The sequence below is a fragment of the Nanorana parkeri genome, unplaced genomic scaffold (genome assembly GCF_000935625.1).
Source record: "Nanorana parkeri isolate BGI_ZX_2015 unplaced genomic scaffold, ASM93562v1 scaffold94, whole genome shotgun sequence".
NCBI lineage: Eukaryota > Metazoa > Chordata > Amphibia > Anura > Dicroglossidae > Nanorana > Nanorana parkeri.
Window position 1 is genome coordinate 686,091 of NW_017306362.1, and position 15,426 is coordinate 701,516.

General features: G+C 44.3%; 1 protein-coding gene across 2 annotated transcripts in view; it reads right to left on the reverse strand.

Annotated features, from left to right (window-relative positions):
- The window catches only part of KAZN (kazrin, periplakin interacting protein), a 383,508-nt gene that overhangs the window by 121,334 nt on the left and 246,748 nt on the right, over nucleotides 1-15,426 (reverse strand). Inside the window, exon 6 of one of the 2 annotated variants that reach the window (XM_018552658.1) lies at nucleotides 3,185-3,220. The exons of the other annotated variant lie outside the window; for it this stretch is intronic. Within the exon in view, the coding sequence (XP_018408160.1) occupies nucleotides 3,185-3,220 (36 nt within the window). The remainder of the gene's footprint in view (nucleotides 1-3,184; nucleotides 3,221-15,426) is intronic. 2 annotated transcript variants of the gene reach the window in all.

The following is a 15,426-nucleotide window of genomic DNA, read 5'->3' on the forward strand; positions in this document are numbered from 1 at the left end:
CCTTAGATCCGACACTGCAGATATCCAGCTATGAGACTGTAGGCGCACGTGTGCCTAGCACACACAAATACCAGTAAGTGCTCTGCTATTTTTCAGGAGTAAATATGTTAGGGTACTGTTTAGGCTCAACTTAGGGAAATCCACACTTTTTGACACTAGGACCACTTTAACCGGGGGCAGCCATACCCTTTGGGGCTATAGGAAGAATGAATGGTAAAGGCCTTTGGAATCTTTTCAAAAACATTGAAGCAGGATTCTCTGTATGTATTGAACCTGAAATCAGAATATATCTATATAAATCCAAAGTGGATATAGAGGCACTCATGGGTCTTGCAGGGGAGCACCATCTTTTCAATGGAGCTCAGGCCATCTTTCCTATGACTCTTGAGAAAGATGGGCTGAGCTCCATGGAAACGTTGATAATAAAATGCTGATGCTTAACACATCTCAGAGGCACTTATGGGTCTTGCAGCGGAGATGAGTCAAAAAAATTGAAAAGATGGAGCTCCCCTGCAAGACCCATGAGTGCCTCTATATCCACTTGGATTTGTATGGGTGTTTTTGTGAAAGTGCACCCCGTCATTTACCTTACAAATAGAGTGCAGTGGCTACCTCTGGGACTAAATATATATATATATGTGTATGTATGTATGTATGTATGTATGTATGTATGTATGTATGTATGTATGTATGTATGAAGTATCAGGAAGCCGGGCAGCAAGTCATTACACGCCGTCCAGCTTCCTTAGTGGGACTTCTGGTATTAAGTATCGGCGAGTGCCAGAAAAAAAAATATTGGTACTCGTACTCGATTCCGAAAAATTGGTATCGGTGCATCCCTAGTATATTATGCGCACACACGCACCTGTACCTTACCTGAAAATGCTAATTGCATGGCTATGCTGATCCGCTGGTCTTTGCACTTTCTAGATATACGGACGCAGATTAAGTATAAAGATCAGCAGCCTCCATTTTACCCCAACTCGCTCTGCTGCGTACTCGACTCAAAGCACTGAAGCCAGTGAGCGAGGCAACTAGCATTGTCAGAAGGTGGTCAATGGTAACCTCCACATTTGTCTCCGTAAAGGATTTCTTCAAATTTTCCATATGGACTGGATCTGTGCCTGCAAGGTGACCCCTCTTGCATAACCAACAATATATAAAGCAGCACCGGATTCCATTAGAGTTCACACAGCCGGGGTGTGATTCTGCTGTGCCGTGATGCAGTATAACAGGCCTTTGATGCAAGTCTTCACACCCTTTTTATAGCATTTTTTTATCCAGAGTCAGCTCTGTTCAGTTGCGCTGTGCTCCCTGCGGGATAGCGGAACACACATAGCCACAAGTAACGGCAATCATAGATTTTTCCGGAGAACGCGCGCTCCATTCACAGGGGGACATTTAAAGACTGATGCATCACTTGGCTCCTTTGCCTGCAAAGTTCATGTACTTCCATAGGGACCAACAGTCCTTCCACTGCTACAGTTCCTCTGTGAATATTCCAAATAGAACGCAGTGTGCAGGGACTGATCTCATGAGGGTACAAGGATACGTGTGAACAAACCCTCAAATTGGAGATATGATGAAGGGGGACAGAAGGGCCAGGGCATAAAGAGTAAAAAAACAGAACTCAGCTAAGGTCGGTGCAATTTACATTTAACAAACTAGAACTCCGGGTAAAATATTTATTAACCCTTGCAGTGGGGGCTAACCCCACCTACAGCCCCACCCCCCCCCCGACCAGGTTTAGGTGCTCGTTTGTGTCTAGGTGCAAAAAAAAAAGTTATACTCACCCAATCATTGGAGCAGGCTTGCTCTTAGACCGCTCCCCTGAGCGTCTCTCTTCCTCTGCTGCATTGATCCAAGGTCCTCCGAGTCATCGCATTCTGTATAGGTTGTGAGGACACTTTGGAACAAACTGTTCCTGCAGCGTAAAAGGAGACATGCAGGAGGGAGCGCTGTCACAGCTGGCCTGCTCAGAGGATGGGGTGAGTATTACTCTGTTATTTTTTAGCCTAGACACAAACGAGCACTTAACCCTTGCAGTGCCTGGGTAACCCCACTGCAAGGGTTAATACAAATCTCACCCAGAGTTCTGCTTTAGTTCCAGCTCTGGTTCTGGGGGAAGCCATTTCCCTACACACAGCCAACTTCCTGCCCGGCATTTCCACTGAACACGGTAGGACAGCTTCTTGTAAGCCCGCCACAGCCTAAAAGGACCAAAAACCAAAATAAAAACTGTGCAAAGAAACAACCAGCAGCTTAGGCATTCCTGACCGCGCACATCTTTCTAGAGCTGACAAAATGCTTAATTATTACCAGCATTGCAAAAAAGTGTCAAAGAGTCAGTGTTCCATTGTATACTGTAACATGCCAACTGGATACAATCATGGCTCCTCACATTCCCCTTCCCATGACACCGCAACAGCTGAGACCCCCGAGATGGTTCCCGCTGGCCAGAGAGACGGCTATCTATTACGCTCTTTTGTTTATGTTACACAGACATTGTATTTACACAGAACATATGTTCATCCATGCATCTACAGAGCACAAATCTCAATACTGAACCTTACTATTTCTCTACATGGGCCGACTATACACAGAGCTGCCCCGAAGAAACAGTAAAAGCCTTTGGCCAGCTACTTAATGGCTGGAAACAATGACCCAACTCAAGCCAAAATGTGGGGAATATGTGGGGAATATTTAAAGGAGTTGTAAAATCCCAGCATACACAATCCTGTTACAACATCAGCATTGTAATAGGAATACATACTAGAGATGTTTTTCATAATGCAATCAAAGAAAAACTTGAAAAAAAAATCCCTTTTATGTAGGGAGTGCTGCTTTCCGTCTGCCCATCACTTCCAACAACTTCCTGGATGCTTTGCATCTCTTTCCATGCTGCTTGATGTAATACAATCTTGATTTTCCAAAATTAAATATCCATCATGCATTGCTTCCAGCAACCAAATGATAAGGTTATATTGCACAGACGTTAAGTTTAGGGCTGCAACCAAGTACTCGATAATAATAATAAACAACTATTCTCATTATCGATTAGTTGGTTGGATCCCCTATTTCTTTCCTCCACGCTGTGAGAAGGGCACAACAAGCAGTGGGCGGGCGCAACAGCCAGCCTGCTATTGCAATTTGAAATGGCCAGCCCACTACCCGATGTATTTACATTCAGCTGCTGTCTGCGGAATCTTGCCATTGGCAGCTGTCATTCCCTGGCTGAAGCTATTCACGTGCCATGTGCTTACAATACAATTATTTTAAAAAAATTATAAAGTGGCAACAGAAGGAAGTGCATATTCACAGGGTGAAATTTTGTCAGTGCATTGAGAAAGTACGTCCTATGGGCATCTTTAATAAGTTTACAAACTTCTAGATGGATATGGTTATTAGAAGTGGGATAAAACTTACGGAAATTCAATACAGATTTTTTAGTTTTTGATATGATACCTTTTGATTATTGACCCTCCATTGGGGACATTTTCCCTCACCTTCCTGTCCCTGTGACACCCACACAAGAAATGGGAGGTACGGCTGTTTCTTGAACAGGAAGGCTCAGGCAGCAATAAGAAAAAAAAAAAAAACATTTAGCATTTCTAACCTTTACCCATTATACATTTTTCTCTCTCTCTCCAACAGACCCAGATAGCTATAATGCTATATAGTTATATAGTTTGAACCCTTCCCCATACTCCCCATAATAAAAATTTCTGGCTGGACATTTTCTTTTGCGGTTCAGTGACTCATACAAGCTGTAGCCACAGGTCAGCCTATGCATTTCTCTAATGACAGGTTCTCTTTATTAGTGTCTGACCCTGGAACCAGTATGAACATAAGAGGTGTCCTGCAATCCAGGGGCGCTCTTCTAATTTGACAACGTCCTATATTAGCACCTGTCTCATCCGCAATACTTACGGCTATTTATTTGTATCTTCGGTTCTCGGTACCAGTACACCAGTAACACATCTGCCCTTAAAGTATCCTCAGGCGTCTCTTAAATATATACATCCCCAAACACAGATATTCTGCTCTTCCTGGACGAGTGTCAAATATGTGAAACTGGAATTTTACAGCTGAGATAATTAAAACATTTCTTTTCTATGACCCAAGTATAAACCCTAAAGGACAGGAACCTTCAAGCAAAACTAAAGCAATGTCACTTTAATAAAAAACAAAAAACTGTTTTAATTAAATCAAAGGATGTTGCGGCTTAGTAGTTAGCACTTGTGCATTCCAGCACTGGGCCAGGACACTATCTGAACGGAGTTTGCATGTCATCCCCGTGCAGGTTTCCTTCCACACTCCAAAGACATGGTAGTAAGTTAATTGGCTCATGTCTAAATTGGCTCTAGTATGCGATATAGTGACCTTAGACTGTAAGCTCCTAATGGGAAGGGGCCGGTGTGTATGTGCATAACGTAAAGCCCTGCAAAAATTGCCGGCACTATGTATTGCTATAAAGACACTCCATCAGTTCTTGTCCGGTGGAGCCCCGAAGGGGTCCCTGGGAAAGTCAGCTATGGCATATGGAGTGAAAGTTCAGAAAGCCAAGCCATAGTGGTTGGTCCAGAAGTCATATTTATTTGTCACAATATAACGGTCTATCAAGAGTTGACAGCCAACACATATTGGGGGTATGCAGAGATCCCCCTTAATCGGGGCTCATATTATTGTATAAGAGGAATGTGAATTGATGGTTAATCCTGGGTATTAATGCGTTATAAGTTGCAGTTAGAAGCTCAGTTAACTTGATTCATATACCTAAAGCCCAACTCCAGCCATATTTTAAATAGTCCTCCACCAGTTGCTTAAAAGAGAACTATGGGGTAAGTGCTTTTCCCCATAGTTCTCTTTAGGGTCATGGGAGGACATATACTAGAGTCCTCCCTTAACCCAAAGTTCAGTATATTGCAGGCTATTGCCCGCGATATACTGAGAGTGCAGCAGCCGGGACGGATCTCGACATTACTGTTGAGATCCACACTGCTGTGCGAGTGACAGCTGGCTCTGCCCATCAAAAGGGCAAAAGAAGAAGAGGACACTGTGCATGTGCAGGAGGATGGAGTGGGGTGTTTGGCCTGAAGCTATGACAAGCAGAGGAGCGAGCAAAAAGCACGGCAAGAACTCTGCACCAGAACAGACTATACCTGATCCCAGTAGATGATCAAAAGTATCTGGATCCAGCATAGTAAACGAAATCTGATTTTGCGTCATTTGCAGAAAGCAACTAACATTTTCAGGCTACGCATTTCTCTCATTGCAGGTTTCCTTTAAAATGTATACAAAGAAAAAAAAATGCCATGGAGGTAAGTGAACAAACTCTCCTCTTTCCTAATTCGGTGGTTGGTTTAATTACATAGAAGACTGGAGACAGCTGAAATAGTAGGCATGAAATTATAGATTTTTTGGGTAAGAAATGCGTACATGCAAATCAGACACAGCCTGTCAACGTTATTAAAAAAAAAAGTCATTTTATCAAGATGAAAGCTTTTCACATAGATAATTCTTTATAACGTGTCTGTATTCTGCCATTTAAAAGATGGGAGTGTCTGGAACTTATTCTCTGGGCTCTCTGATTACAGCCTATAGAACCGAGCTGGATGTTCTCAATTCTCTGGCTCAGAGTTTCACAAGGATGCTGCCAAAACCAAAGTTGGGTAAAAAGTTATTGTTCAGTTTTACATATACATTTTTTATATAAATCACAGATCCACTACAGACCATTCAGCTAGTTCTGATTGGAAGAGGTGAACATCTCATGGGTTCCAGAGACCACTTTGGGTGGTCTCTGGAATGGCTGTTGGGGAGGGAGGGAGGTAATAAGGCAAGATGCCCCAATAGCTTTTGTTCCTTGAAGAGCTGAATAATATCAATAGAAGGCACGGGAATTGAAGCCAAATATCAGCAGGTGAGGGGCAAAGAATGGAATCCAATTGTCAGCAGCACAAGAGTGGAAATCAAGTATCAGCAGCAGAGTGGCAGGATTGGAAGCCATGTATCAGCAGCAGAGGGGGTAGGATTGGAAGCCATGTATCAGCAGCAGAGGGGGTAGGATTGGAAGTCATGCATCAGCAGCAGAAGGGGCAGGATTGGAAGTCATGCATCAGCAGCAGAAGGGGGTAGGATTGGAAGTCATGTATCAGCAGCACAGGGGGCAGGATTGGAAGTCATGCATCAGCAGCAGAAGGGGCAGGATTGGAAGACAAGTATGAGCAGTAGAGTGCACAGTGGAAACCTGTTATCAGCAGTGGAGATGAAGTGGAAGCCAGGTGTCAGCAGCAGAGAGGGCAGTACTGACAGCCATGTTTCAAGAACAGAATGGAAACCAAATAGCAGCAATGGAAGTGACAGTGGTGGAAGCCAAGTATCAGCAACATAGGGGGCAGCTTTGGAAGTAAAGTATGAGCAGTAGAGGGCACGGGAATGGAAACCAATTATCTGCAGCAGAGGGGTGGCAGTGGATGCAAAGTGTCAGCAGCAAAAGGAAGTGCAAACAGAAGCCAAGTATTAACAGGAGGTGTCAGGAGTGGAAGTACTAACAGCAGAGGGTGCAAGAATGGAAACCAATTATCAGTGCTGGGCTGAAGGTGACAGGAGTGGACGCCAAGTATCAGAAATGTGAAGGCAGGATTAGAAGCCAAGTATCAGCAGCGGAGGTGAAGGGAGCGGAAGCCAAGTATCAGCAGCAGAGGTGAAGGGAGCGGAAGCCAAGTATCAGCAGCGGAGGTGAAGGGAGCGGAAGCCAAGTATCAGCAGCGGAGGTGAAGGGAGCGGAAGCCAAGTATCAGCAGCGGAGGTGAAGGGAGCGGAAGCCAAGTATCAGCAGCGGAGGTGAAGGGAGCGGAAGCCAAGTATCAGCAGCGGAGGTGAAGGGAGCGGAAGCCAAGTTTCAGCAGCGGAGGTGAAGGGAGCGGAAGCCAAGTTTCAGCAGCAGAGGTGAAGGGAGCGGAAGCCAAGTTTCAGCAGCGGAGGTGAAGGGAGCGAAAGCCAAGTTTCAGCAGCGGAGGTGAAGGGAGCGGAAGCCAAGTTTCAGCAGCGGAGGTGAAGGGAGCGGAAGCCAAGTTTCAGCAGCGGAGGTGAAGAGAGTGGAAGCCAAGTATCAGCAGCAGAGGTGAAGGGAGCGGAAGCCAAGTATCAGCAGTGGAGGTGAAGGAAGCGGAAGCCAAGTAATCAGCAGCGGGGGTGAAGAAAGCGGAAGCCAAGTATCCGCAGCAGAGAGGGTAAGCTAAGAATTAGTAAATGGAGGGAGCAGGCTACCCAGCACACCTGTTACTTTACCCTAAAAGGTACAAAGTGCAGGTTCGCTTCAAAAGATATTAACAACTGCACTGTTTGAGATGCCACCTAAACAGTCCATTCAACATACAATGAGCCTGTATGTACACTACATTGTGATTGGCAAGATCAAATCTAAACACCTACGCGTGGCAAACTTGACTAAAACCCAACTTCACTCAAACAAACTTTGTAACAATCCAAGCTCCAGACTGAAGTTACATGTACACATCAGTTCTTGCAAAGTTTTGTGTTTTCCCCCAAACAAAAGCTGGATTTTGGAGGCTGCTCTGAAAAGCAGATGGTTGCTGTCACATTGAATGCGCATTATGTGCAGGCCGCAGATTCCCTTATTGTTCAAGTGCCGTTTAGTTGTGTGAAAGCCTGCACCGACCAGGCTGGGAACTCCTACATAAGGAAGCAACTGAAAGAGGAACAGTTACCAAGAGGGGGGTGGCTGATGCCAAAATAGACTTCCTTGAAACCTTATTTAGTTTAAATATTAGCTTTTAATTTCACAATAACAAATCTGTGCCATTTTACACAGTCATAAAAATATTTTGTTCTGCTTATTATGCAAAAGGATTTATTGGCTAAAGAATTGCCAGTAATTTACAGCAGCAGCCAATCATAAATTACCATAGTGCAGATATATTCAACATTTTTTTTGTTTTATTCATATTTTTTTTATACTATTTTAGTTAAACCAGATAATCTTTAACACTCCCATAACTTCCTTCATACTAGCTAAAATTTCCAATTAAAATAAAAAAAAGGAGAGAAATGGGGTAACTCTGTCTCTACTCATCCTCTCTTGAGGATAAAGTATATGAACTTCTGTCATCTGCTACCTTTTGCTCTTTAAATACACCATCAAAAGTGTTTTTTTTTAATATAGGCTTGTGGTGGCATTCTGAATGAATTGCACTGCATCACACCAATGCACTGTGCAATACTGCAAACAGCTTAACGGCCCAAAAGCTCCCCCAGTCCAATGTTTCTGGAATTGGGGACGTAATTCGGGCAACACTTAGAGGTCGTGGCAATACTTAGAGGTCGTGTCAGGAGGTGTGGTGATGACCCCAAAGGCAATTAATTGCAGATCTGGAGAATGGTGTCACATTCCACAGGATAAAGAATTCCTATAAAATACGGTCCTCAAAAAAAATAGAAGTGGGCAATTAAACTCCATGGAAAAAAAAAGGAAAACATTTTCCATAAATTGCGTTATGGCAGACCTCCTAGCAGAAGATAAAACTGATCTAGTGCCATCCTTTCAATCTAGGGTAAAGCTGGAACATTCTTTCAACCTTGAGAAAGTCTATTCTCCTGATGCCCCCTGCATATCAAAAAAATGAAATAGATGAGGCCAGAACCTCACAGCGCCAGTAAATTATATTCCAGGAGGATGATGGATTGAATTTAACTGAACACTTAAGAGGGTAATTTAATATATTACAGCTGCTTTCAGCACAGATCCCCTATTGTACTGAATAGGTGTGGTCCACAATGCTCCTTTCTCAGTCCAGTCCGTACAGCCGTGTAAGCAAGAGCCTTTCAAACTAAACTCCGCCTTTATCGGTCTCTGGTCGTTTAGGTTACATGTCTATAATGGAACAAGATGAATATAAAAATTGCACGGACTACTCCCTACATTAAAGTCATTCTGTCAGAAGACATATGGTGGCTGCCACTGCTGATCTTGTTTAGTAAGTGCTCATCTACTGGCTGTTAAGCTGACCCTATGACTTGAATACTTTCTGATTCAGAGACCAGGATCATGTATGCACAACAGTTAATTTGGAGAAAAGATGTCTATGTGTGTGCTTGTTCTGGGCCAGCAATTTAAAGTACAACCAAGCAAAGGAAAGGTCAGTTTCCACATTTCTCTAATGTAAAGAAAGACAAATAGGTTGCAGGTTTGAGCACCTTTTTAAAAATCGCATTTTTGGCATGTGATTTTGCATGCACATGAGCAAAGTGTGCTTGGATACAGTGGTTTAGTGGTAGCAATTCTGCCTTGCCCTGCCTTGGGGTCCCTGGTTTAAATCCTGGTCTGGGCACTATCTGGATGTAGTTTGCATGCTCTCCATGTGCTAGTGTGGATTACCTCCAGGTACTCAGGTTTACTCCCACAAGGTGTGATTGGGCACAGTGGTTTAGTGGTAAGCTCTTCTGCCTTGCAGCACTGGTGGTCCCCTGTTTAAATCCTGGTCAGGATGCTATCTGCAAGGAGTTTGCATGTTCTCCCTGTGCTTGTGCAGATTTCCTCCAGTTACTTAGGTTTCTCACACACTCCAAAGACATGCTGGAAGGTTACTTGGCTCCTGTCTAAATTTGCCCTGTATATGTGTGCAATGGGGCCTTAAAAGGAGAACTATGAGGTGAGTGCTTTTCACTCACCTCATAGTTCTAGCCGACCTGTGACAATGAGACTGTCACAGGTCGGCTTAGTAGATCGGGAGGTGAGCGAACACATACCGGCGTTCGCTCACCTCTCGATCCTGTCACAGCTCTCTGCCGTGACAGGGGAGGGGCTGGATTCCCCGCTCCGTTTCGCCAGCGCTGACTGGATGGGGGAGGGGGTGGGTACAACTGGCTCTGCCTCTAGATAGGCAAAGCCAGCTGTCACTCACACATCTGGGCAGATCCAGACATAATTGTCGGGATCCGCTTCAGCGGCTCAGTATACCGCGAGCAGTAGCTCGCGGTATACTGTGGCGTCTCAGTATACTCACAGTATACTGAGCTTAGGGTGACGGGAGGACGCTAGTTTGTGTGTTAAGGCTTTTCCCCATAGTTCTCCTTTAAGAGTGTAAGCCCGTTCACACCAATTCGAGTGCTTTCCAGCACGGTTAACTCCTGGAACACACTGGGTCGCATACTGTAAGCCTCCCTGTGTTCTGGGGCGGGAGTGGGCGTAGCATTCAAGTCAATGGCACCGCAGCCCCGCCCACAGTGCCATCGCCGACCAGAAAGTGTGGCACAGCAATGCCTGCATTCTGGTCCAGTGCAATCGCACAGTGCCAACAGTACAATTGACTTGAAAGGCACCATCACACCTCCCGCCCAAGAATGTGGGAGGGGGGAGGTTTGGGGTGCTTCCACTATGCGATCCAGTGTGTTCCAGTCAATAACTGTGCCAGAATGGACTGGAGATGGTGTGAACTGCAGCAATATGTATATAATGGAATTTAAATGCAGCAATAAGCAAAACTACATTGCACAATAACAGAACAGACTAACTGCAATATTGTATATATCAACACCCCTAAGAATATGAAAACTGTGTCTACGTGCCTTGTTTACTATCACCTCTGTGAGCAATGACAGTTTTGGAAGCATCTTTTCTTTTTTTTTCTGCTTAGCCGTCCGGCACAGCGCGTACAGACAATACCCTGCGCTAAGCAACCTCCAATCTGCAGGAAAGCCCCAGAGGCACATAATTGTACTGTGCATAGGTTCTATAGAATTTAAATAAAACGTCTGACAAAGCTAAATCTCAAATCAGCCGCCAGCTATTGAAACAGTCTGATCTATGATAAGCAACAGAATGCATGCATGTATGATCAAACCGTGTTCAGGCTGCAGATAAATTTAACCTGCGGTGCTTGGGTACACAATGCAGACGGAAGACTCTAGGGGGGAAGGATGATAAAAAAGCAACATGCAAAAGATTACTGAAAACACAACTGTAACTTTCTGACAAAGTAACACTTAGGTCTGGGCAGCGAGAAAATGGCCAAGACCTGCATTTGTCATCCTATGAGATACGGTGGCCCTCAATTTACGGCCCTTACGACACAAATGAAAAGGCATCATGTGATAAGTGCATGCAGTGCTAAAGAAGACCATCAGATACTGTAGAAATATTTGAAGAAATGGTGGCCAGAGACTGGACATGCTACAGCTTAGGTTAAAGACTAGAGATATGCTGCAGAAGACAGTGAAAATGGCAACAGGTCACCTGAGGCTCGTTGAGGTGATTGCCATTTCCCCCTCACAAATCATTGCTCCTGTACCATTCCCCCTCACAAATCATTGCTCCTGTACCAATTACAGACTGCTGGTGTCCAAGGACCACACAACTACCAAGGGGCCAAAGGTTAGGCACAAGTGGCCTAGACAGGGAATGTGGAAAAACTACACACTTGTTCCCTTGCTGATGATCGACAATTGCTTCAAACCTGGCCAATCACATGAACTTCGGTAAAGCTACCACTAACCAGAGCTATATAATTTTCTGGGTCTCCAAAGCCACAGCCCACAGTTAATAACTATCAGTTGTTTACAGGCAGGCTTGAAGCCAAGCAGAAGGCTTGCTCCCCACGGGGTAAAGGCTGGTGGTCACCCTCTAGGCAACCTGGAGGCCAAACAGTGGCTATAAGCCTATACAAGGAGCACCCAGTTGCCTTTCCTGTTTCCTCAATTAACAACTACAGGAACTCGGAGTCCCAATACACCCAGACAAAGCCCATGGGTGACGATCCAGCACCCACATTTACCTTTTTCCTAGGATAAAGGGAGGACACCAGACCGACTCATGTAGCACACACAGAGCCCATCACTCGTCGCAATTCTGTGCTGAGCACTTCTTTTACCCTTCCGAGTATCCACAGGTTCGGTTGAGCATAAATTGGAGTAGAGCTTAGGGAGGAGGATAGACGTGAAGTAGATCCATTTTTGATGTTGGTTTTCTTCAACATAGTGGCATAGTAAGGCTCAACCAATAAAGTGATATTTCCTATTTAAAGGGTAACCCCTGTGGTCAGTTATTCCCTCTTGTAGAGTAATCCTCCATCCCGACTTCCTCATCTAGCTCTTTCTCCCATAGGAAGGACACCTTCTTCCAAGAGGGTGCTCACAGGGTATGGCGCAGTCCCAACTACTAGCACATTTTAACAGGGAACCCTTCTCCACAGGCCAAACTCTCCTGCTTAAACTCCACCCATTCAATTCTTTAGATCCTATCCTTTAGGTCCCCAAAATGACAAGCTTGTTACGTGGCAACTAATAGGTGTCACGTTCCCTAAAAGGGTACTAAACCCCATTACAGGCTTTGATGCCCAAAGACAGCCATGCAATGTTGGCCCCTTAGCCAATTTGCAATGCTAGTAAAACAACCAATCCATGCTTCATTGCCTCTTTCTCAGAAAAAGTCTACGAGTCAGGACTGTGAAAACTGTAGACTGTCTGAGAGGCTAAATGAGCTTATTTCAATGGCTAAAGGAATCCAGTACGGAAAGAAAATGAAGTCAACTATTGCTAGTTGCCTGGCTGTCATGTCATCCCACTGGCTTCAATTCGTTCGGAGGAAAAAACCTGGAACAAGCATGCAGAGCAAAAAAGTTATAACCTTTGCTCCAGGCCAGTGACTTCTAGGACTGAAGACAAATACAGGCCGGCATCTAGCATTTTCAGAGAGAAGTCTGCAGTGGCAACCCCCATATTTCTCTCCCTATAGGTAAACTATTCCTTGATATACAAGTAACCACTGGGGGGATATGGAACTCAAGCAGGTAAAAATCATTTAGTTACAACAGTAATTTAAAAAGCACTCTTCCCAAAACATTTCACAGTTCCCCTTTAAATGTACCTGTTGCATTAAACTGTCCTCTAGACTGCCCCCAAAGTCCCAAGACCAAAGGCATTGTTATGCAAATGATGACCACCTGGACGTCTAGGATTGGCTCTGCTCCCTTCTGGAAAGCTCCCAATAGGGAGGCTTAGGGGGTGAGAGGGGCCATACAAAGACATCTCAGACAAACTCTGTTATTTGCATAACAGAGTTCTGCATTTCAAGGATATTTTAGAAGAAAAAAGGAGAGAGTCAATGTGCAGGCCACTAGCATGTAAGTAGCCATATTTTAAGATGAACTGAACTCTGGGATGAGCTGAACTCCGGGATAAGCACATATTGTTTAACTATTTACGTTACTTAGTCATGTACGTGAATCGTGTACTTCTAACAGATTTGTGCAGTAATCCAGTGTGCAACTTTGCCTCTGTGCAGGAGCTTCATCTAATTAAGACTGGTTACTGCAGCTCTCTCTGCTTGTGCAGGGTGAATGGTCCTCTATCCGGCCCTCCTGTATTTTTACGAGCAGCCTGTAATGGGTGGAGCCTGCTGGGGCCATGTAAAAAGATGATTCTACCCAAAAAAATATTTTCACTTTGTGTAAAGACTGGCAGATTGAATCTCCCCCTAGCTTCTTTTACTTATTTGTTGGCGACACAGACACACACTCCAGGAGACCTTCGAGTCCGACAGTCCTCAGTGGGCGACTTAAATCGACATCTATATGTCAATATGAACTGACCCTTTAAAACGGACCAAATGAAGCAATGCTTGTAAAATCTGCTTCAAAAGACCTGCAGTGTCTGGCTCTACAGAGGACTCTTCTCAGCAGCTACAGAGCCTAATTTGCTTTACCACCCCATTATTCTAATATTTTCTCTTTTCCTTGGCTGGCTCAATCAACCTTTGAACACAATTCACAAACCCAGCAGAGTCCGGGCTTTGCGGCAATCGTCTAAATGCGGAAAGCTCAAGCGAGTCTCTAATGAGCACTGGGTGAAATATTCCTATTGTGAGCAAGTTTGTACTGCTGAAATAAATTCTATTAGGATAATAGCCTGGTATGTAAGCCCAATTTATTACCGTGATGCAATGTAACACAATCACCTGCATTAAGGTTTAACAAATACCCAAAGCAACGGTAGACCAATCTGGCATAGAAACCTAGTATGCCGCAATTAAATCACTGTGTCAACTACAAAGAAGAAAAAAAGTATGGTTTAAACTTTAATACCATCTACTTTACGGTTAAGTAAACAACTATCCTCTAATGAGCAGTACTAAAAATAGGACAACGGTCACATTACTGCAGACACACTAAACCTATCATGATCATTAATACATGCCACACCGAATGGCCATCATAGGAAAGCGTGGACTAGGTAAGCTGGCATTGCAGATATCCTTATAAAATGCCCACTGTTTGGCTGATCTGCTTATCCATTGCCTTCAATACTTCTTAAATCAAGAACAAAGTCAGTAAAATCGAACTGAAGTCAGAATTGCTGAAAGGTTTATGCATTCTGGGTTGGTGAAAGCATTGAAGGCACCTGAAGTGGACTTCTGAAGTGCTCTGGGAGACTCTGAAATGCAAATAGTGGCTATGTTTCTAGCCCACCTCACCCCCCCCCAGCCTCCCTATTGGGAGCTGTCCTCCAGACCAGGTAGGAGCAGAGCCAAGCCTAGACTTCCAGGAAGAGGTCATTTACCTGCATAACAGTGCCTTGGGCTTCTGGAGAGGTTTGGAAGAAAGATTATAACAGGTAACTTTAATGGGGAATTGTGAAGAGCTTTTTTAACTACTGTTGTAACATTTACCCAAAAGTATTTTTTTTTCCTGCTTGAGTTCCATATTTTTTTTTATTTATGGGCCATGCTAATTTTCTCTGTATCGTTACAATTTTAGTATATGTCCTGCCGAAGCGAGGGCAGAGTTCCATATTTTGATATTGATAAATCTGTGAATGCTCCCCATAGTGGTAATTTGTATATCAAGGCATATGACTAGCATCTCTGCTGAACGGTAGGGAGAGAACTAGGAGGGCTGCCATGGCAGATTTCACTTCGATCCTAAGTGTCAATGGAGGGAAATCAGAACACCTGATCTGCATACTTGCTCCAGGCCTGTTCCTCAGAAAGAATTAAAGCCATTGAAACAGCATGATAGCCAGGCAACCAGCATTTTAGGAAGGCAACGGCAATTTACAAACTGGTCAGGACAAGCTTCATATATACAGCAGTATGTATGCATCGTTTCTGTTACTATGGGAGCTATAGGAGGTCAAGCTGTGGGAAGATTGGGTACCACAGAGTCGAACTGATGCTGTAAAAGACATTGAGAACAATCCGCATAGCCAAAATCAGGGGATAAGACAACTGCCACTCTCCAGGTAACAGGCAACTGTCACATGGGGCTGCGCAATGAAAGCAGTGGAACCTCCTCTTCACAATGCTCATGTGTACTAAACCAAACCAACCATTTACCAAGTGACAAGAAACTGGATTTGATTGCACTTGACATCAACAGAGATAGCCATTTTACAGAAGGAGGAAAGCAA